The sequence below is a fragment of the Dermochelys coriacea genome, chromosome 1, assembly GCF_009764565.3.
Source record: "Dermochelys coriacea isolate rDerCor1 chromosome 1, rDerCor1.pri.v4, whole genome shotgun sequence".
Taxonomy (NCBI): Eukaryota; Metazoa; Chordata; order Testudines; family Dermochelyidae; genus Dermochelys; species Dermochelys coriacea.
This window is the reverse complement of record NC_050068.2, coordinates 147,525,352-147,546,808: the sequence shown is the minus strand read 5'-3', so window position 1 is coordinate 147,546,808 and position 21,457 is coordinate 147,525,352. Positions and strand designations below refer to the sequence as shown.

The 21,457-nt window shown below is 39.4% G+C and overlaps 1 protein-coding gene across 15 annotated transcripts in view; it reads left to right on the top strand.

The window, feature by feature from the left end:
- Nucleotides 1-21,457, top strand: part of DMD (dystrophin) — a 1,935,994-nt gene that overhangs the window by 1,898,988 nt on the left and 15,549 nt on the right. For 13 of the 15 annotated variants that reach the window (XM_043505378.1, XM_043505417.1, XM_043505356.1 and 10 more), the window contains 6 exons: nt 1,903-1,968; nt 3,091-3,156; nt 5,291-5,449; nt 15,004-15,247; nt 16,241-16,364; nt 20,829-20,921. In XM_043505378.1, the coding sequence (XP_043361313.1) occupies nt 1,903-1,968; nt 3,091-3,156; nt 5,291-5,449; nt 15,004-15,247; nt 16,241-16,364; nt 20,829-20,921 (752 nt within the window). The remainder of the gene's footprint in view (nt 1-1,902; nt 1,969-3,090; nt 3,157-5,290; nt 5,450-15,003; nt 15,248-16,240; nt 16,365-20,828; nt 20,922-21,457) is intronic. The other 2 variants (XM_043505382.1, XM_043505371.1) reach the window with 1 other exon arrangement.

Here is a 21,457-nt window from a genome sequence, read left to right as displayed (position 1 = left end):
TGAACTAGAGATTTATAATTGTTACTCCAGCGTTTGCTACCACATTACAGTGCTAATTTTAGACTAGTGTAAATTAAGATTACTTTTAATTCTTAATTCACTCACAGGTGAATATTAGTGAAGAGAGAACCATAAACTATTAGGGAAGATAAAAATTTTTTTACTATTGTTAGCATATATGTTTTGAAATGTGTGACCTATATTTCATTTACTATAAACTATTATTAGAATAAGCAACACCAAAATACATACATTGGAATATTGATTTATAATTTTCACACACAGCATAGATTGTCGTGAAGACAGATGGAGCACTCTTTCTCTAGAAGGCTGATTTTTACGATGCCAAGAAATCTGCATGTTATTGTAAAGTGCATGTGGTTAACACTCAGCTTAGTAAGAATATCAACAAAGCTTGGAACTAAAGTATAGTAGAAGGCTTGGAGTTATGGTGCATTGTGTTTGTAAAATGGTTTCTCCTATAAATGCACCCACTGGTAATTTAAGCACACTGTCTATCAAAATACATGGATCCATATTGCTGACTCTTTAAAACACAGTTAGATCTTTGACAAGAAAAAGTTAAATAACAATAAATAATAATAAAAATAAAAAACTCATAAAATAAAAGCTTGGGTGATACAGAATGTTATAGCTGTGTCTAACATAGTCAGAAATAAGCTCGTATAACATTTGTTTTTAAGGCATGGTGCCCACAGATCACTTATACTAATAACTTTGTGACATGCTACACTAAGAGCTTTATACCAACGGTAGGAAATTTGGTTATTGGATAATAATAACTAATAAGTGAAAGCATTTTAACTACCAAAACTTTTTTTAAAGGATTTTAGATACACAAGTTGGAATTTGGCTATTTTTTTCTAAGATTCTAAGGTCTTGTTTACTCTAGAAAGTTATACCAGTTTACCTGTAACAGTATAATCACTGGTACAACCCTGGAGTGTAGATGCTGTTATATTAGTATAAAGATGCTTTATATTAGAATAGCTAATTCCATTTGGGAAGGAGAATAAGTTATGCTGGTATATGGCACCTTTATACTGATATTACCCTGTCACTAAAACATTACACCTGTAATTGACATAGTACTACAGGCACAACTTTCAATTGTAGAAAGCCCTAAGGCAAACTTATTCTTTTGAAAAGTCACATGGATTTTTCAGTTCACAAATGTGGACAGGAGTTCAGTTTGTAATGATCAAAAGTTGGGGCGGTCCAACGTTACAGTTCCCCTAATACCACACTGTGGTAGTAGTGAAACTGTGGGAAAAGGATCATCACCAAAACAATGGCCCTAATTCTTGCAGTCTCCTATACAAGTATATTGACTAGGCTCAACACTTAACATTGTATATCTCATGAGGTAACTTCCTGATTGGGCATGGATGCAGGGGTTTGAAGTTTTTTTTTTTTTAATGAGACTTGCTACTATTTGACTAGAAACACATCTCAAACAGGAAAGGAGAGAAATAAAACACTTTCCACAAGGTTTGGACTGTGGGTCTGGAGAGTAGGAGAAATAACGTGGTGAATGAAGGAGGCTGGCAAATTGGAAAGGAAGTTCATCTATACATCCTTTTGAAAGAAACCTCTCATGGAATAGATTCATCTTCTTGCTTATATATCATAAAAAATCAAGTTCAAAGAAAAACTCCTAAATGAACTGAGTCCCTTTCGTATGCTGCCACAAAACGTTCTGCTCTGATGGATCAAGGAAGCACACAAATCATGGGTTGCAAGTATAGCTTTCTGTTTATTAAACACTGTATAAACCATGGAAGCCGTGAGCCGCGGCAACATGAGGGCATAGACATACCAAAGTGTACTTTTATCTTTTTAAGGGGTATTTGTGATTAATTGGTGTTTTCTGCCTTATAGGCCTGCCTCGTCCCCTCAGCTTTCACATGATGATACTCATTCACGCATTGAACATTATGCTAGCAGGTATGAGACCAGCTGGATACTAGGCAAATCTTTCTTGAAACAACCATTAAAAAAAATACACTACAAAAGAGAAACCATCATTATAAGGGTATTTTAATAATTGAACGTAACTAGAGTGGATAGTATACAACACCTTCTAACCACTGCTAACCACCTACCAATTAACTTGCATGCCAGACTACTATGCAATGATTGGTGAGTAAGAGCCACTTAACATAGGTAAATCCAAAGCATATACTTGGTTAAAACTGGCCTTTAAGTTCTGTGTGGGTCTTCATTAAGTTATGCATTCTGCTTACATAGGGTTTTATTTTAATTAGAATTCTTGGTATTACTGTATAATGCAGAGCCTTCCAAAACTTCTAGCTACCAATACATGAGTCTCAAAGGATACATTTAGCCAACATTGTAAAATGAAAGAATTGAGCTTATGAAATACTTGGAAAGGTATCTTTCTCTGTTTTGGAGGGGGATAATATACCACTGCTGTAGTTCACTTACCCACTTTTAAGAGGACTTTTAAGGTACTCTTATCTTAAGAACCAAACATTGGTGTAAATGCTCAGATCTGCAATGCAAAGTGATTTTTCCCCCCAGCAGGGGAATATTCAGGGGTAAATACTGTGTAAAATACATAACGAAATGAAATGAAATTTTTTCAAATGAAAAAAAAAATCAGATCAAGCTAGATGTTTTCTAAATTATATGTGGCATTCAAAAGGGAATAAAGGTCCTCAACAAACTAGAAATATACAGGTCACTTCAGCTCTGGTTATGACATTGCCAGGTATGGAACAATTTGTGGAAGAGTCTATGGCATCTTAAGGCCTTTCTTTCATAGCAGAATCCTTAACCAGGAGGATTTGTACGTAATTTAGAGATTAATTTAGATAGATCATTAATAATGAATAAGCAGTTACTTGTGACAGCTGCTTGCAATCCCATTTGTTAACTAGCAGCAAGAGAAAAATTTGTCCGGGTTTCCAAATTTAGGGTCTCTAATATTTTGACTACCGTGTCACCAAAATGTTATATACTTTAAAGTTTTCAGGAAAGTTTTATAGCCAGAAAAATCCGCAGTGAGACTTATGGGTTTTATTGAGTCTTTCAATTTTTCCATAGGCTAGCAGAAATGGAGAACAGCAATGGATCTTACCTAAATGACAGTATTTCTCCTAATGAGAGCATGTAAGTATACTATCTCTATGAAGTATTTCTGATGGACATTTGCTTGGAAAGGCTTGGCACTTTGCAATAAAGTACCAATAATACAGAGTTCACAACATTTTCTTGTTCACATCTGACTGTTGTGTGATCTCATTGTGGTATGTTTGGTTGTGGACTTCTCATGGCCCACCCCCATGTATACCAGAGCCTGGATTTATGATGTATAACTCAAAGCTGCAGATATGCAGCTGATGATGGAATGTCATCACACTTAAAAGTAGTTCAATGTTATGTCTTCAACACAAATTTCACATAATGCATTGAAAAAAAAGTCTCTCGTAGAGTGTATCTCATAAATGAAGTATTACTTGGTAGTTTGAAGTTTTCCCTTTTCCTGTGAACTTTAAACTTAAAAGTGGATAAAAATGTTGGATGCTAGAAATGTCAGTGCAGCCTTTTGAGGGGTCATCAGGGCCATACTAAAAAGAGTCCGTCTACAAATAATTAAATTATACTGCAAGCAATGGCAGTGTGAGTTCATGCTAGTTATTAAATATTGAAAGTCAAAAGCCTTGATTGGACAGGATGTGGAAAAATGCATTGACAAATAGTCATTATATTGCTTTATACTTAAAGGACCAAGGATGCAGCCAGTTTGAAATCTAGTCAATTTTGTTAAAAAATAGTTTCATAATCTGCACCTGACACTTAATCCCCCTGCAAATTTTGTGCTTTTATTATCACATTTTCCTTGTCGGGTGAGGGAGGAAGGGAAGGGTCCATGGTTTTCTGCACCCTGTTGCTCTGTGAAATACACATAAAAACAAAACAGGAAAACTGATTAAAGGTTAAAAATTTCAAATGCACCTAAGCTCTATTTCTAATACAGATTCAGGTACTTGGGAGCCTAAATGTAACTGACTTGAGCTTTTAAGTGCTCAAGTCACATTTAAAAATGGGACTTGGGTTGTTAAATTAGTTAGGGTTGGTCTACAGTAACATTGTAAGTTGACCTAAGTTATTCTACTTTAGTTACATAACAATTTACAGTGGTGTCTATAGCACACTATGTCGAGTGGAGACACTCTCTTGCCGATTTACCTTCTGCCTCTTAAGGTGGAGTCGCTCTGCCATCGGCTTAGCTTGTCTTTATCAGACCTGCTAAATCGGCACCGCTGCATCAATTGCAGCAGTGCCAATTTAGCCGGAAGTATAGACAAGCCCTTAGGGGCTTTTGAATATTTTACCTTAAGCAGCTAACAGGGAACTTCTTGCTTTATATGTCTGAAAAGTTTCATGTACCCAACGTCACTGCATCCATAATAAAACTGGTTATAGATATTAAAACGAAAAATTAACACTCTGGCTGCATGTAAATGTGAACGTAATTTGTGTGTCAGAAAAACTTTATAAGAAAGTGAACTGACCTGGTTGGCCACTGACATCAGTGCAATTCCAATGAACCAGTGAATTTGGCATAAATCTCTAGATTAAAATTATTGGAAAAAAAATTTTAAATTTTTTCTTAAAATAGGTTACATAAAACTTCATTAATTCAAACCATAAAACAGTAAGGTGCATGTAGTCCAAAAAAATCTATAATATTTGGTAAAAATATTAGTAAAATTAAACTATACAATAAAGGAAAAGGAAAAGGGGAAGGAAGGAGAGTATAAATAGAAAAAGGGCTAGTATAAGAAGAATTGATATACTGGAGTATGAGTCAAAATAAATGCTTTGGCCTCGCTTCCACAAGTTTTTGTGCATTGGCATAGCAGGTAGCCTAAGGTGGTGATTCTTTAATGTAAGAGTGAGGTAAGTCAGGTTAAGCGCTGGATGGAAGCAAGGTGAAACATGAAGGCCAAGATCCTCAGCTGCACCAGAGCTTTGCTTGAAACACCTGAGGAAGAAAAGGGAGGTAGAGGTGGATCCCAAACATATGGAGCACGAGGGAAGGCATGTAGTGAATTAATGTAATCGCTTGAGCAAATTTCACTACAAGTACACTAATCCCCTGCTCCCTTGCAATGAACCCAGCTGAATTTCTTCAAGAGGGAAGAGATTTTTTTTCTATGAGTTACCTTCTATCAATAGTCACAAAGATAAAAATGAAGATGAAGAAAGCAGCTTTTGGGGTTTTGCTGTGTTTTTCCAGAGATGATGAACATTTGTTAATCCAGCACTACTGCCAAAGTTTGAACCAAGAATCCCCACTGAGCCAGCCTCGCAGTCCTGCCCAGATTCTGATCTCCCTGGAGAGTGAAGAAAGAGGTGAGCTAGAGAGAATCCTAGCAGATCTGGAGGAAGAAAACAGGTGAGATATACTTTTCAGCTGTTATCATAGTTTCAAATACATGATACACACACATAAAGGGGCAAAAGTGAAGCTGGGAAACATGCTGTTAGAATGTCTGTTTTATTAAGCTTTTCTATTAAATCTCCTGCATATGTTCTCTCTCACACTTTCTGCTAGATATGTGAGAGATGATAGAACAAAATGGTATAAATATAGGCCCGTTCATGCTTTTGATTCAATCATGAATCAGCACTATTGTGTTTACCCTGCTATGCAGAATCTTTATCATGATAAAACTTCAAAGGAAAATTTGGGTCACTTCATTTTGTTATTATAGGGTGGCTTATTACAAGTTCTGTAAACAGTGTTGTATAACTCTTCTTTGTATACAATGTACTGAGTTCTTTTTATCAGCATGTATTTCAAAATAACTCTTCAGTGTTGCTTTATTTTGCATTAGCCATTACATGAGAGGGTTGTGTACATTTTCTGCCATAGACACCTGGAGGAGAGAGATTTTTCTTGAAAATAACCAACTGGATAGTATATTTGCCCTAGGAAGATGTGTGAGAGAAGAAAAAGATATATAAAGAAGATTTTAAAAAGAGAAGAAGAAAAAGAAAAGAAGTACTTGTGGCACCTCAGAGACTAACAAATTTATTTGAGCATAAACTTTCGTGAGCTACAGCAAATAAATTTGTTAGTCTCTAAGGTGCCACAAGTACTCCTTTTCTTTTTGCAGATACAGACTAACACGGCTGCTACTCTAAAAAGATAAAGGAACTGTGCAGTACCTTTGTACAGGATGAATTTCCTCTGTTCCCTCTGGTGGACATAAATGGTGCGCAGGCCTTGTGATTGTCCTCTGCATAGAGGTAATATTATGCCACGTTGCCAGCTAAGATGTGAATTTTTAGTACTTTTACTAGGTCACCCACTTAATCCTTTGGTGGCAGACACCTTTTTCTTCATTTCCTCCTAATTTAACTTTCCATTCCTAGCTTTGCTTTACCTTTCATAGCAAAGGCTCAAGTGGGTTTTGACAGCATCAAAACACTGTAGCCGCAATTCTCTGGTATTTGGGGGCTCTTCATTCAACCAGTATAAACCAACACTAAGCCTGGCAGATCAGGTCATTGGCAGATTTAATATTGAGACCCTGAGAATTGAAAAATCATGACTCAGTTCCCCCAAAGTCATAAGATTTAAAGAAAATAGATTTCTGAGTCTTTAGGGTGCACTTGATTGACCTTTTCAGGCTTTTTTTCTTCTGCCATGAGGGCTAGAAATTTTTGCTGCTGTTAAATTAAAAGAGAGATTCTCCTATAGTCTTGTCTCCTTGCCTCAAGAGCTGAGATTTTTAGAACACCATTCGTTATCACAAAACTCACGCAATAATTGCAAGAGTTTGCAACACTGCAGATTCCCTCTGCATACAGAATTCTTTGCATGGCACAGATCTGTTGTAATGGCTCTTACGCCACACTGACTCCTAGCCACCAGCATAGAGATTGTGATTGAGACTTCGTTAGGTCCAGCTGATCCTTGACTGCCAGAACAGCCTCTGGGAGGCTTTGGCAGTTGGCATAAATTAGAACAGCCTGAAATAGACTGATCTGGCACCCACATAGCCCCAGGATAAGGGAAAAACACAAAGCTATTTTTGCAATTCCTTCTGGATTTGCGCTAAGTGCACACCACAGACTGAGGGCCATACATCTGTCCAAGAACCGTGCTCCAACAGAACCACAGATAATACTGCTTTCCCCACAAATACCAATTTTGATGGCTCTGTCCGCACTAGAACTCTGCACGCAACTGTGCCGGGAGGGGTCACTAATATCTTTAACACACACCCAAAAAAAGCCTGTAAATTATGCTCAGAACTACTCTTTGTAACTCATTGTTACTCCTCCTTTCTCTCCATTTGTTTGTAACACTCAGTTGTTGCATCTTGTTTTAAAACTGTAAAATCTTACAGTGTGTGTGTTCAGCATGCAGCACAAAGGGACCCAGTGTAATACAAATAATAAAGCCTACATCATGAACTCTGGTATTAGAGCTGACTGGCTCCTGTGTCACCCACACTATCCCTTTGTGAAAGTATTGGTTGACCCTTTCCTTTCTACAGCATCTGGAGCTTAATGAAACTTCAGAGGCTTACAAATCATTCAGACCAAGGCCAATACAATGATATTTGGCAGAGCTGCTTTCATATACACTGCAGAGTTACATAATAAACAGCAAAGTGAAAAATGAAGAAGAACAGGCAAAGGAGAAAAGACAAACTTTAGATGAGACTTGAGATGAGATGGAGGCTCAATAAGACAGAAGGAGGCTGTTCCAGATGGCAGGACCTACAGACAGACATGCTCTTGCTCACTGAGCAGTGGTGAGATTGAAGAGATAGAGGGGAGCTCTTGATGTTCTAATACAGAATATAAAAAACCCAGACATTTCCCAAAGTGGAGGAGAACCAATGGTTTTAAATCAATAAATTGTATATTTCATGTACCTAGCATATGTGCCTGGGAAGTTTTGGACAAGTAATCAAATATAACTAAAACCACAATGTAGGGTTTTGGTTCTTATAAAAGTGATGTGGGCCACCTAACTATGAATCACTGAGGAAGAAAAAAGCGTATCCCCTACACGCACAAAAGCAAGCAACCCACCCAAGCCAAATCAATTCAAACAGAGAGGAAAAAAACTCCTGCTCTTAAACTGGAAAGATGTTAGTGTAAATAGCAGTATAAAACCCTAACATTGATGTTCTGAACAGTCCGTTTGGGGTTTCTGCTTTGCATTTCAAAATAAGACTTCCTTAATATAGGAACAACTAATCAGGAACAACAGATAATAAAGTCTCCCAAGGGCAATATAATCGCTAAATATTTGTGTGAAGAGCCTCTCAGTCTCTCTATACATAAGAGAGGATACTCTTTGGTTGTAATCCAGTGCTGTTCCCTAATCTTTTGCTGTTATCAGAATTCTAGTATCTTTAAAGCAAAGTGACTAATTTGTTCTAATTCATAAAAATGTTTTTATTGCCAGGTTATTTTTAAACTACTTCCAGATAAATCTGTGAGGGATGGAGTATCGTATGCAAACTATGGCATCAGAATGAAGGAGAGTCATAAACCTGTGACTTTCTGTGAGGAGGATTAAAAGTAACACCTATCCACACCTAACCTCTGAAGCCCCATAAGTGATTTCTTAACAGTGGGGTGCACTGGGAGTTCTATTACCAAACAATCCCACAAGTGATGGTTGCTATTAATAGCTCGTGAGCGAATTATCAAACTCCTTATAGCTGCATGGATTTGAAGCTGAATCACATATGCTCCATATTGTTTACTTTGTGAATGTTTAAATGAGGCACACGTCTACTTTTCTTTCTTCTTTGTCTTTTAGTAAAATACACCCTATTTGCCTAGTGATCAGAAGACTTGTCAAGCTTTATTAGGCTGTCATGTCCATTGCCAAGGTATAGCCACCTGGCCTGAATTGTGTCTAGTGAGTCTGGATTATAGAATATTGCCAGTGCTCGCTCACTCTCATTTTGAGAGGATTATGCTTTTATCTCCTTTTCTTTTACTTTGCCTTTTGTGTCTAAAGCTTTTAAGAAATGCTTTTTTTTTTCTGAGCATGAATGCCTAATTCTCACTGGCATGAGCAATGCCTTAAAAGATCTACCCTACAACAACATTTATTTTTTTCTACACAGGGTAAATCTGTTCTCCAGAGCTAGTAAAAAATAATTAGATTTCTTTTTTCCCTTAAGAAATTTCTTCAATGGCATTCAAAATAGGATCTTCCATTTTGCATTTTTAACTTTTTCCTTTCCTGTTTAAGTAAATTGGCCAGTCCCTAGTCCAATAGAATCAGTCCCACTGATATTTTTCCTTTGTCTTTTTTGCTACTGCATCGCTATTAGAACACTAAGATCAGCTGGTAAAATGTTGCTATCAATACCCAAAACTAAACATGCAGCTAGAGACAACATATTCTCAGTGAAGAGAGTATGACTACGTGTCACAAGAACTCAGAATGAACTCATGCTTTGTCTTCCTTCAGGTTGCAATGCAAGAGTCATCTATTTTTACTAGATCACCACTCAGGCCAGGTGACTTATTCTCCACGAGCACAGCGAAAATAAAAACACAAATGTCCCAAGTGGAAAGAAGTATCCCTTTAGTACTGCAGAATAGGTCTGAGCTAGACAATAGCAGTGAGCACTGCATAGCAGCTCTAATTATATTTTCCAGTTAGCTGTGCTTAACCCCCCCCCCCCCGCCCTTCATTGTACAAATTTTATTTCCTTTTAACCTGCAGTTTTTCTTTGACTGGCTCCTGCATATTCTTGCTTATGGGACTGGCACCTCCTGGTGTTGAGCTGCAGAATCTTGCCCTTGCCTGTTCAACTGCTGACAGCAGATATCAAAGGGGGAGTGGCCCCAACCACTCTTCAGTTCCATTTTGACCTCCAAAGTGGAAGTGAGCTCAGATTGCATACAACATCCTCGAAGATTCCCTTTTCTTTTCTTTTGTAAGAAAAACAAATAAGAAATGATACCAGTCAGGCAAGGGTATTGTCTGACCCACACTAGCCGAAGGGCTGCCTCACACACAGCTGTTGATGAGGGAGGCTCCTCAAGCCTAGTCAACTAAGTCTGGCAATGTATAAGTCCAGCTTTGGATACCTATGAGCCTGAGTCATTCTGTGCCCATCTTAAGCAGCATCCATGTACTGGGTCTTACCTGGCTGAGAACAGGGCCAGCATCCCAGCAGTCAAAATAGTGTAAGCGGCACTAATGTTGTCCCCTAGCTGAAGAGGTTCCATACACAACTCAAGTGGCACTAGGATCCTGTGATCTGTCTGAGCCAACATAGTTTGTGCCTAACACCCAGTGTCATTAACTTGAGTACACCACTTGCCAAGTATCACCAATACCCAGGTCCCCAAGGTTTGCCCAAGTCAACTAGGTCCAATTTTAGCACTGTCAATTGTGAAGTGCCACTTACCAAAGGGATGTTGCAGCCTACATCAGTGTCACCCAAATTCTCTGATTTGTCATGGTCATCTGAGTCCTATGGCAAAGATCCAGTACCCTTGATTTTGCAGACACCATCACCACTTGCATTCTGTGACACACTGTCTAGCAAAAAAAGCTAAGAGCTTCCCTTTCCTTCTCCCCCCACACACTTATGTAGATTGAGTCTGGTGCTGAGAACGTGGCACCATTTATATAGATAGTACGATAGTCCCCTGATCCCCTGGTGTCTCCTGTCCGGGAGTTTTTCCAGTGTCAAATGCTTAACCTCATGTGAACAGTTCTCTGAGGACTTACTCCACAAGCCTGCTGAGGCTCGACGCATTTCTTTTTTGGGTTCCTTCCAGGTGAAATCAGTAGAATTGTTCTCATTTCCAGGCTGAGGTTCTGAGCAGTGCCCAAAATAGCCTTTGTTGTCCCCAGACCCGTCAGCTGGGTTCCCCGAGCAAGGTATCTTTGAGTGCCCAGACACCCACAGGTCTGATACCTTGTGAACCATTCCCAGGCTCAGACTGAGGTGTATCTGAAACCTGCTGCACCTCATTTAGTGCTGTATCACTTATTTGCTCTGAAAATGACTAACTTCTAATCTGAGGCTAATGCCCTGTCTTAGAAACTGGCCAAGACTATTACTGTCTGAAGACATGTCAGTTCCACACACCAGCATCAATATTTTGTTTCCGAAGACAAGCTATAAATAGCTTTTCTGGAGTCTGCTCCACTGTTGTTGACCACTATCACTTCTGGATTACTGAATCTCCACATGCTTGTTTTATTTATGCACAATCAGCTACTCTTTGACATCCCAGAGCTTCCAAGCAGCAACAATTTAAAATAAATAAACTTTAAAAAAAAAAAAGAGAGAGAGAGAGAAATTTTGGCAGCTGCTCCTGGAACCTCATGGCCTTGTCACTGAAGGTTTCTGTTCCAGCTGGATTCATCCCTCTTGTGCAATATCTGATGTGGAAATCCTGGAACCTATTCTGCTGTCATGCCAGGAAAATCCTGGACTTTGATCTGCTGTTTGGGCATGGCAAGCAGTCCGTTTCAAGTGCAGGTGTCTTGGAAATGTTTTCATAGTGTTTGAAGTTTACCTGATTCTGAGCACTCCGAGAGCAGCAGCACCTCATTGGAAAGCACTTAACTGGTAGATCTGGGATTCTCAGCTGAGGCCATGTCTACACTATCACTTATGCTGGCAAAACTTATGTTGCTCAGGGGTGTGAAGAAAACAACCCCTGAGGGGCATACGTTTCGCCAGCATAAGTGCCAGTGTGCACAGCACTGTGTCAGCAGGAGAGCTTCTGCTGCCTACATAGCTACTGCCACTCATTGAGGTGGTTTTATTATGTCGACAGGAGAGAGCTGTCTCCCATCAGCATAGAGCGGCTACACAAGTAATCTTACAGCGTTGCAGCTGCACTGGTACTGTGTGGTCGTAAGCGCGCTAGTGTAGACACGGCCTATGATTAAGAACACCAATTCTTTGGAATTGTGTGTGGGGTGCTGTCTGTTGGCCAGACAGCACATGAAAATTGCTACCTAAAAGGTGACATTAGGCATACATTGCCTCTTCTAACTGAGTCAGAGTTCAAAATCAGCCCAGCTCACCACAAGTATCCATGAAATACTTTCCTTTAAGCAATATGTTTTTAAAAAATGAGAGAGCAAGAACTCTTCTCTCCTGGCTTCCTCTGTCTTAGACATCAGGGCATTCATGTCTGTATCTAGACTTTGGTCTTCACTCACTTTGAAATACCCTAGTTTATGGAAAGGTTGCTCCATGTACGATGAGCGTTACTTGAGGTAAGTGTTTTGAATAGATGGCTGCTCCAAAGGAATCTGGATTTCTTTACAGCAATGCCCTTGGCTGTAGTATGAACACCACAGGGTAGGTGTATTCATTTAGCTGTTCCACGTGTATTCACTCTAGTGCATGGTTCTCTTTTGCTTCTGGATTGGAATTTTGTTTCATAAAGCTCTTGGGACCTCAGGTCTGCATTCCTCATAGCCATAGCTACAGCCTGTGGACTTAATTAGAAACAAGCCAAAAGCCAATCCTCTGTCCCCTATATACCATAGGGAAATATGGTATGGTCCATGTCATCATCTCTGTTTCCACCTCATACAGGCCACTAATCTGTATTTCCTAAGTCACTTTACACCATTGTTATGACTCACTGGGTGTTCATTCATCTGGATATATCAAAAGATATTCAACTATCCCGAAGACAGCATTCATTGCAGGCCTTCTGTCTTTTCCACAGAATTTGAGAAGCTATTACTGAAAGCTCTATGTGTGCTTGAAGCAAAAATGCTTCCCTTGCAGAGGTCTGATCTTGGAGAGAGAAATTGTGATCGCTTTTAACACTCTCATGACCTCCCATCCAGAGCTGATGTGGCAGTTTTGCAGTCCCCATTCATCTAGAACTCTTCAGCCTTCTTGGGTGTTGTTCTGCATGCTAGTGGGAAGCTCAAAGAGAGAGCTTACTTACCAGTAACTGTTGTTCTTTAAGTGTATCACCTCTGTAAATTCTCACAGCACACCTTCCCCATTATCAGAGAAAGAATTCGAAAATTTAGGGGAGGATCTGAAGGATGCGTGGAGCCATTCCCCCTTTCATACTGACAATCCTCCCCAAGAGGAGGACTGGGGCCGGGGATGAATGTCCTCAGTGGGCACTGTTCTCTAGAAAATGCCACGGCTCATCCCAAGAAAGCACCAATACCACAAGTGTGACTATGCAGATGTAACATTTTTAAAGAACAACAGTTACTGGTAAGTAACTTCTCATTATTCTTGACACTACTTTCTTGTCCATGTGAAATTATACATAACATGTTTGACTTCAGAGCAAGCCTAGGTCCTCTCCTCCTATTTGGAGCATGCAAGATGTCCAGTTCCTTTAGTACTGCTAAACTTCATGTTGGAGAATCTTGTCTCATGTTACAGCCCCCGCTCCAGAACCATTCATGTAATGTGGACGTACTTCTATATCTTTCTAAGCATTCCCCAGTTTAATAAATCTTGCAGTAGGGTTTCTGGGGTGTTTTTAAGCCTCTAGATCAGAAGGCAAGTGTGAATTTGGGTTCACTGTCAGGAATAAGAAAAAGGTCTCTGTTTTCACGCTTCTACTCTATCTGAACCAGAGCATATAATAAGAGTTTTAAAAAATAAGAAAATCTAGGCCACTACTTTTGGCAAGTAAGCAGTTATGAGGTCTGTGGCCTGTGGTACCATCTTTCCCTCTGGAAAGTAGTAAAGGGACATCATAGCAGTAAAATCCCAATACATTTTATTATGCTTCCCCTTTGTGTGAAGATTGCTGCTACGAAATTTTATTTCTTCAGTTGTAAGATGGACTGGATTGTCCATAACAGAGTTTTAGCTTTTCACCTCCTCTATTCTACAGAACATGCAGAGGGTGATCTTAAAAAGAAAACCAAGTAACTACTCACCAGGGAAACGTTCTTGTTTCAAGTGCTCTGTAGAATTTCTTCACCATGATGCTTTTTGGCCTGACATCTGATATTAATCCTATGGAGTGTTTTATTCAAGAGACTGACTAGAAGAACAGTTAGCCCAATGCAGGATTTACAGGGTAGTAAAGTGATGGCAGAAATGTGGCATTCAGAGAATGCTGTGTATAGCCCAGCTATTAAAATATTAACAGAAATATAGGTCTAATTTAACAGGTCAGCTCGTTGCCTGTTCCTCTGTTACTCGATTACCCATTCTAACAGTTGGTTTGAAAATCTAGTTTATGGTAAATATAAGGGAGGCAGCTTGGTCTTCTGTGGTGAATGAGCACAGAGTTGCAAGTGGGGAATTCAAATCCAAGTTCTGCCACTGGCTTGCTATGTGACTCTCTCTGCCTCAGTTTTCTGATCTGTAAGTTAGAATAATTCTTGCCTACATCCTTCAGTGCGGTGGTGTGAAAATTAATTTGTGTTTGCACAATGTTTTGAATAGGCAAAGTGCTATATAAGTGCATTGCTAGTATTGTATATACCATGTATTCTGTGATCAAATAGTAGCATTCACATTTCACAGTCTTCACGCTTATTAAAAATGAGCAAATGGTTCGTTGTCTGCTGTTAACTACAAAGTTCAGCAAACTGGAAGCTGAACCACACCTCCTGCTTATGCTTTGGGAAGGGCTTCTAGAGCATAGTCACCCCTCACCTGCCACCCGTGCTCTGGAAAGGGAGTTCAGAACTCTAATGAACCGGAGACCTGACAATGATATTTGTGTTTCAGGGCAACATCCAGACATCCCTGTGTGAAAACCTGTACAAATTGGTACCTTACCTCTGTCAAACCCAAACTCAAACTTTGTAGGTTAGTTTCAGCAGACTTGAAGGCAAGTGGTTTGGAAGGGCTTAAATCCCAAACTGTGCTATTCCTAATCATTATATGTGTGGTGCGCATTCTGACTGCTGTAGCCAGGGTATGGAATATGCTGTACTAGCCTACTGTGTAAAGACAAGGCTTTCCCTTTTTTTGACATTAACAGAAACCTGCAGGCTGAATATGACCGATTGAAGCAACAGCATGATCACAAAGGACTCTCTCCACTGCCATCCCCACCTGCGATGCTGCCCATCTCCCCCCAAAGTCCTCGTGATGCTGAGCTCATTGCAGAAGCCAAGCTGCTTCGACAGCACAAGGGCCGCCTGGAAGCCAGGATGCAGATTCTGGAGGATCACAACAAGCAGCTGGAGTCACAGCTGCACAGGCTGAGGCAGCTGCTGGAACAGGTTAAGTTCTTTGGCTTTTCCTTTGGAAAGCTAGAGAATGATTTTTCCAAAGCAGAGTTTGAAATATTATCAATAACTGTAGCACATCAAGAAGTGGTATCTGTGAAGTGTAGTCAGCAAGAGGAACTTGATCTTACTGTAGATTGCACGTGGTAAGATATGCGCACTGGTGTGTGAACGCAATGCAGTATCTTTTTTAATTTAGAATTTGGATCCATAGCCCATTGAAATGTATTGAATAAAATTGCTGTGTAACCATTGTGGAATAGATACAAAATATGGAAATAGAAAAATTTAGATTCATAGATACTAAGGTCAGAAGGGACCATTATGATCATCTAGTCTGACCTCCTGCACCACGCAGGCCACAGAATCTCACCCACCCACTCCTGCAATAAACCTCTCACCTATGTCTGAGCTATTGAAGTCCTCAAATCGTGGTTTAAAGACTTCAAGGAGCAGACAATTCTCCAGCAAGTGACTCGTGCCCCATGCTACAGAGGAAGGCGAAAAACCTCCAGGGCCTCTTCCAATCTGCCCTGGAGGAAAATTCCTTCCCGACCCCAAATATGGCGATCAGCTGAACCCTGAGCATGTGGGCAAGATTCACCAGCCAGATACTACAGAAAATTCTTTCCTGGGTAACTCGGGTCCCACCCATCTAATATCCCATCACAGGCCATTAGGCCTATTTACCATGAATATTTAAAGATAATTAATTACCAAAATCAAGTTATCCCATCATACCATCTCCTCCATAAACTTACCAAGTTTAATCTTAAAGCCAGATAGGTCTTTTGCCCCCATTGCTTCCCTTGGAAGGCTATTCCAAAACTTCACTCCTCTGATGGTTAGAAACCTTCGTCTAATTTCAAGTCTAAACTTCCTGGTGGCCAGTTTATATCCATTTGTTCTTGTGTCCACATTAGTACTCAAATTTGCTCAAATGTGTTCAGCTGTGAATAACTACCTTGTTTTATTCTGCTATCTCAGCCCCAGGCAGATTCCAAGGTGAATGGTACAACACTATCTTCTCCTTCTACCTCCTTACAGAGGTCAGATAGCAGTCAGCCAATGCTTCTCCGCGTAGTCAGCAGCCAGACTTCAGAAACCATGGGTAAGATGACAATGTTCAAACTGTCACGAGAGATTTATATTTTACAGTATAGGACATCAAAAAATTAACTAAGGATAGTAAAGATTTTATTCAGTTGTTAATACAAACAGTGGGTATTTGCAGTGGGCATTGACTTTAGTTGGCTATTTCTCCATTGTATATCATGATGTAGGCTTTTGTATTTAACCATGGTGCAGTGTCACAGATATTTTGACATCAGGCAGAAAGCTCCATCGGGCTTGTATTTGAAAAACAGATACCAAGAAAAAGCTAAAGCCGTTCAGATAACCTCTAAGCTAATAAATTTGATCGAATCTGATTTACACGGACACAGTCTTACTTATGACTAAGTGATTTTAAAAAATGATCAGCCATCTCACATGGTTAATTGATGTGATCTTATTTTAATGTATCATTGCTCAGATAAATAGAACTGAGTGAGAGGCCACTGACAAGGAACACCCACCTGGTAGCTTTTATAAATATATTTATGATGATAAATCACAGATTGGTTGTGGAGAGAGAGAGGTTTATTCAGCAACAGTCTTCAATGAATAATGGTTGGTATTTTTGTTTTGGTAACGTTTCTGCTGTAGTTTCCTATCTGATAGATATTTATTGCCCGATGTCATGGTTCCTGAGGTAACTGCACCTCGGACCCTTCGTGGCCTCCTTCAGGACACGCCACTTAGGCTTCAGGCCTCTAGTCATCACCTTCCTCCGGACAGGATCCTGCAATCCACTTCCTCCAAAATGGAGATTAAGGCTGCAGTTTCCTGTAGTTCACTGTGATCACCTGAGCATAGCTGAGTTTAGTTCAGCACCTGCTACCCTGTTCTTTCCCAAGGGTTGTGACAGGGTTAACGAATGAACAGCCAGATTTCATAAAGCAAAATATTATTTATTCAGAACAAAAGTATTACAGAGAAAACATATCTTGAAAAGAATCAACTGCTTATATGCATACCTATCTTGCCAGGCAGTCATCAGCCTTTCACATGGAGACCCTGACAGGTTTCTACGGGGGTCTGTCTCTCCAGGTCACACCCAGTAACAAGGAATTACTTTAAGTAAAGCAGTAATTGTCTAGCAATGTATTCTTCAATAAGATGATTTAATTTGATGACCTCAAAGTACCAATAGCTTCACAAAAGAAACAATTTTAAGCCTATTGGAAATATTCTGCGTTGTACAGTTAACTAATATGTAGTAAGCTGATTTTTCTTTTTTAAAAAAATGGGGGAATTTAATGTTTTCCTGTAACACACTGTAAAACATAATTTCATTCAGATGCAGAGCTGTGTGTGTGTTTAGAGAACTTGTTGTCAGTCTTAAATTAAATAGAGATGGCAAATTTACCCCCATATTGGACAACTTCTGCTACCTTGTGAGTGGTACCATCATCATATGCATGACTGGGGCAACAAAATTGACTATGTAGGGACCTCCTACAATAACTAGTGTGGAGTAATGTATCTTTGAGAGAATGTGTAGCGCTGAAGTGATCTTAAAGTTAAAACTAGGTGTGAGAGGAGGAGAGTACAGTAATGAGCAAAGGCAGGGGAGAGGGAGAGAAGTTACTACTGAAATTGCTTGTTTGCTTCTTACTTTAGTTACCCTGCACTATATACAAAAAATTTTACAGACATACTAATATGGTTTAGATTAGTGTTCTGAAGAAATGAATTGTGATGAGCTTAATCATTTCGTGGCCATTTAATTGCTTCTTTCTATGTGTTTTCCCTTTTTCCATTAAAATCCATTAAAAATATGGATGCAAAACCAGAAAGTCAGCAGTTCTTATTAACAGATGTGTCGATCTTTGTTGTGTCATTAGTTAGGCCAAACATACAGTAAATGGATTCTCATTGTGCATCTTGCTAAAGATGACGCCCATTTAAAATAATTTGTTAGACCTAAAATGTAGACAAAATGTACAAGGACAGTAAGATGTTTAATTGATTTCAGTGTAATCATAATGAGACTTCACAGTGAAGCAGCATTCCAGTACCGTGGAACAAAGATCACATGGGATCTTTTTAGCTATGCTAATGTGCAGCACTTTTCACTGTTACAGTTTGTCATATGTTGCTCTCTCCGCCCAAAAGATTGGAGGCAATAGGTCTGTCCACTTCAGAGTGCTGAAGGGGGGAATCCTCTATAGCCTTGATCAGAGTATAGTTTTAAGTGTTTGTCATGCAAAGAGTGCATTCCAAAGCTCTCTAAAGAACACTGAGTTTGGTAATAGTAGTTTCTTATCATCTCCTTTTGGTAAGGAAGCCTTCTCATGTGGGGAGTAGACTCTGCTACGGTTATCCAGGTCACTGTAATCTCAAGATTAGATTACTGCAATGTGCCCTCCATGGAGCTACACTGTTAAAACATATAGAAAAGTCATGCATCTACCTACCCACTAAGTAGTTTTGCAAACAAAGCACATTACGCCAGTGCTCCTTGATCTGCACTGGTTATCAGCTGATTCCTGGGTAAGTCTTAAGGTGTTGGTTTTGCCTTTCAGACTCCCCCAATCAGTATTGCAGCACTTGGGCCATCTAAGGTACTTGATCTAACAGTTTCCTCCTGAGTATGAGAGACACCTGGCGAGAAAATATGTTTTGGTGAGGGGTACTTGGCTTTGGGACTCGCTTCCCAATTTAGTGCACCATAGCGCAGATTTAGGGACCTTCAGAACACACTGTAAGAGCTAACTCTTCCCCCATACCTTTTTTGGGAATTGGGAGTGGATTGGACCTAGTGAAGGGGGTGAGAAAGGCTGGTTGGGGCAGTGTAGTTTGTGTAAAGGAAAGCAATACAGAGGAAGTCTTTTAGTTGTTGTTGGGGGTTGCTTGTATGATGTCCGGTTTCACTATTTTATTTAAATACAATTTAAACTATATTTAACCACAAGTTAAAAGTAAATTTTAGACACTTAGCATTAAGATAGGAGCAGTGAATATGTTGTAAATAAACATATATTGACCTTCAGGGGATATACAGCTAAACTTGTATCTGTGCTTAACAATACCACTTTGGACATTAGTGCCTGTCCTTACTCAGGTGATTAATATTAGCCAGAACATAGTAGGATTATTCCCTATTCTATGAAAATATATATTTGGCTCTTTAAGGCCAGATTCTGCCTTCTTTATCCAGGCTGATTCAAGTATTCAGCCTGAGACGTGGCAAAATATGGCTCTGAATTTCCACCTTGACATCCATCAGAGGCTGGAAAAGTGACTCTGGTTTTGTTAAGTTTTCAAAGGACAACACCTCTAATGGGGCAAAATTTTGTATGAAAATACTTCCTGCCGTAAGACTTGAATCCACAGCCTTCTGGTCCAAAGCTGAGATGCATACTAAGCCTGAGAGAAGCAGTGCTATAAGACTTGGATTTTGTCATGTCCTTGTAGTAGAGATTTCACTGACATGGAGTATCAAAAATAGGGGGGAGGGTTGGTAGCATTAATATTCTTTAGGTGGCATTGCTTTTTCAAGTCTAGTGAGGTAAGATGCCAGGTGTATTCTACACTAATAATAGAGGACTGTGCAATGGGACAAAGGCTCTCATAATTTTCAAAATGCTGATGCATCTCTGCTTGGGTTATTACAGATGGCAAAGCAGCTTTTGTATTTTAATGGGGGATTAGATAAATAAGAGAGAGTCTCACTCATAGAGAACCCTCCAGGTGTATTCTCCTTTTAGAAACTCTGCTTTTTAAGCACTTTATTGCTATTAGGCTTCAGATTAAAAACTAAGCAAAATTACCCTTTGCTGTACAATTGGTCAGATGGCATTTGGTTATTTGAAAACATCAGAAAATGTAAAAATACCTGTAAAGATGAAGTGTTCTGAACTTCCCAGTAAACTTCTGCCTTATAATCAGATTATAGAAATAATTCAAAGGGACATATGGATTTTGCTTTGTTTGAACTGTTTTTAAAATCTTTCATAGTACAATTGAGTGTTCCTGGAGCACCAATCTGATGCAATTAAACTGTCAGAAATATTAATGTTGATGCAGATTTACTCTGCTAGGCAAAGCATTCCCAACATGAAGCCAACACCATTAGAGAGCTGCTCAAACAGCTCTGCTCACAATAGCAAAAATTGGTATCAGTAATGGAATGAGGAAAACTGAAACAGGGACCATAATTTATATGAACTCCCTCCTCTTAGCAGACATTTTCCCCAGTTTACCCCAGATCAAGTAATCCTGACATTCATTTAATGAATTAAAGTTTAAGATGCAGATTTGCCTGATTTTACATAGCTTCATTAAAATGAAAAGCATATAACATTTGGTGACAAAATTAATCCTTAAAATTTAGACTGGATATTAGCCAGGAGGATTTATTTCAAGTGTACAGCCTCCATAAGGTATATGAAAGAAAAGTACCACAGTGATATGTTTACCAGATGTTTTTGCAGTGACATAAAGGCCGTGGTTTGGATTTGTTTTTAAGGCGAGGATGACCTGCTCAGCCCTCCCCAGGACACAAGCACAGGGTTGGAGGAGGTGATGGAACAGCTTAACAATTCCTTCCCAAGTACAAGAGGTAAGCTTCAGTAACCCAGAAGAATATATCAGCAGTTAAGAGGTGGTATACATTCCTTAAAGACCACACAATATAATATACAGTAGAACTTCAGAGTTATGAACACTTCAGGAATGGAGGTTTTACGTAACTCCGAAATGTTCGTAACTCTGAACCAAACATTATGGTGGTTCTTTCAAAAGTTTACAACTGAACATTGACTTAGTACAGCTTTGAAACCTTACTATGCAGAAGAAAAATTGCTGCTTTCCCTTTATTTTTTAATAGTTTGTTTAACACAGTACTGTCCTGTATTTGCTTTCTCTTTTTCTCTGCTGCTGCCTGATTGTGTACTTCTGGTTCCAAATGCTGTTTGTGGTTGACTGATCAGTTTGTAGCTCTGGTGTTCGTAACTCTGAAGTTCTGCTGTACAAGTACATGTGTATAAGTAGATGGTGTGTGTGTGTGAGAGAGAGAGAGAAGCTATTTCTGTTTCTCTATATTTTTTTGCTCAAGATTATTCAGTTGGTTTTCTTTTAAGACTAGCAAAAAAGAAG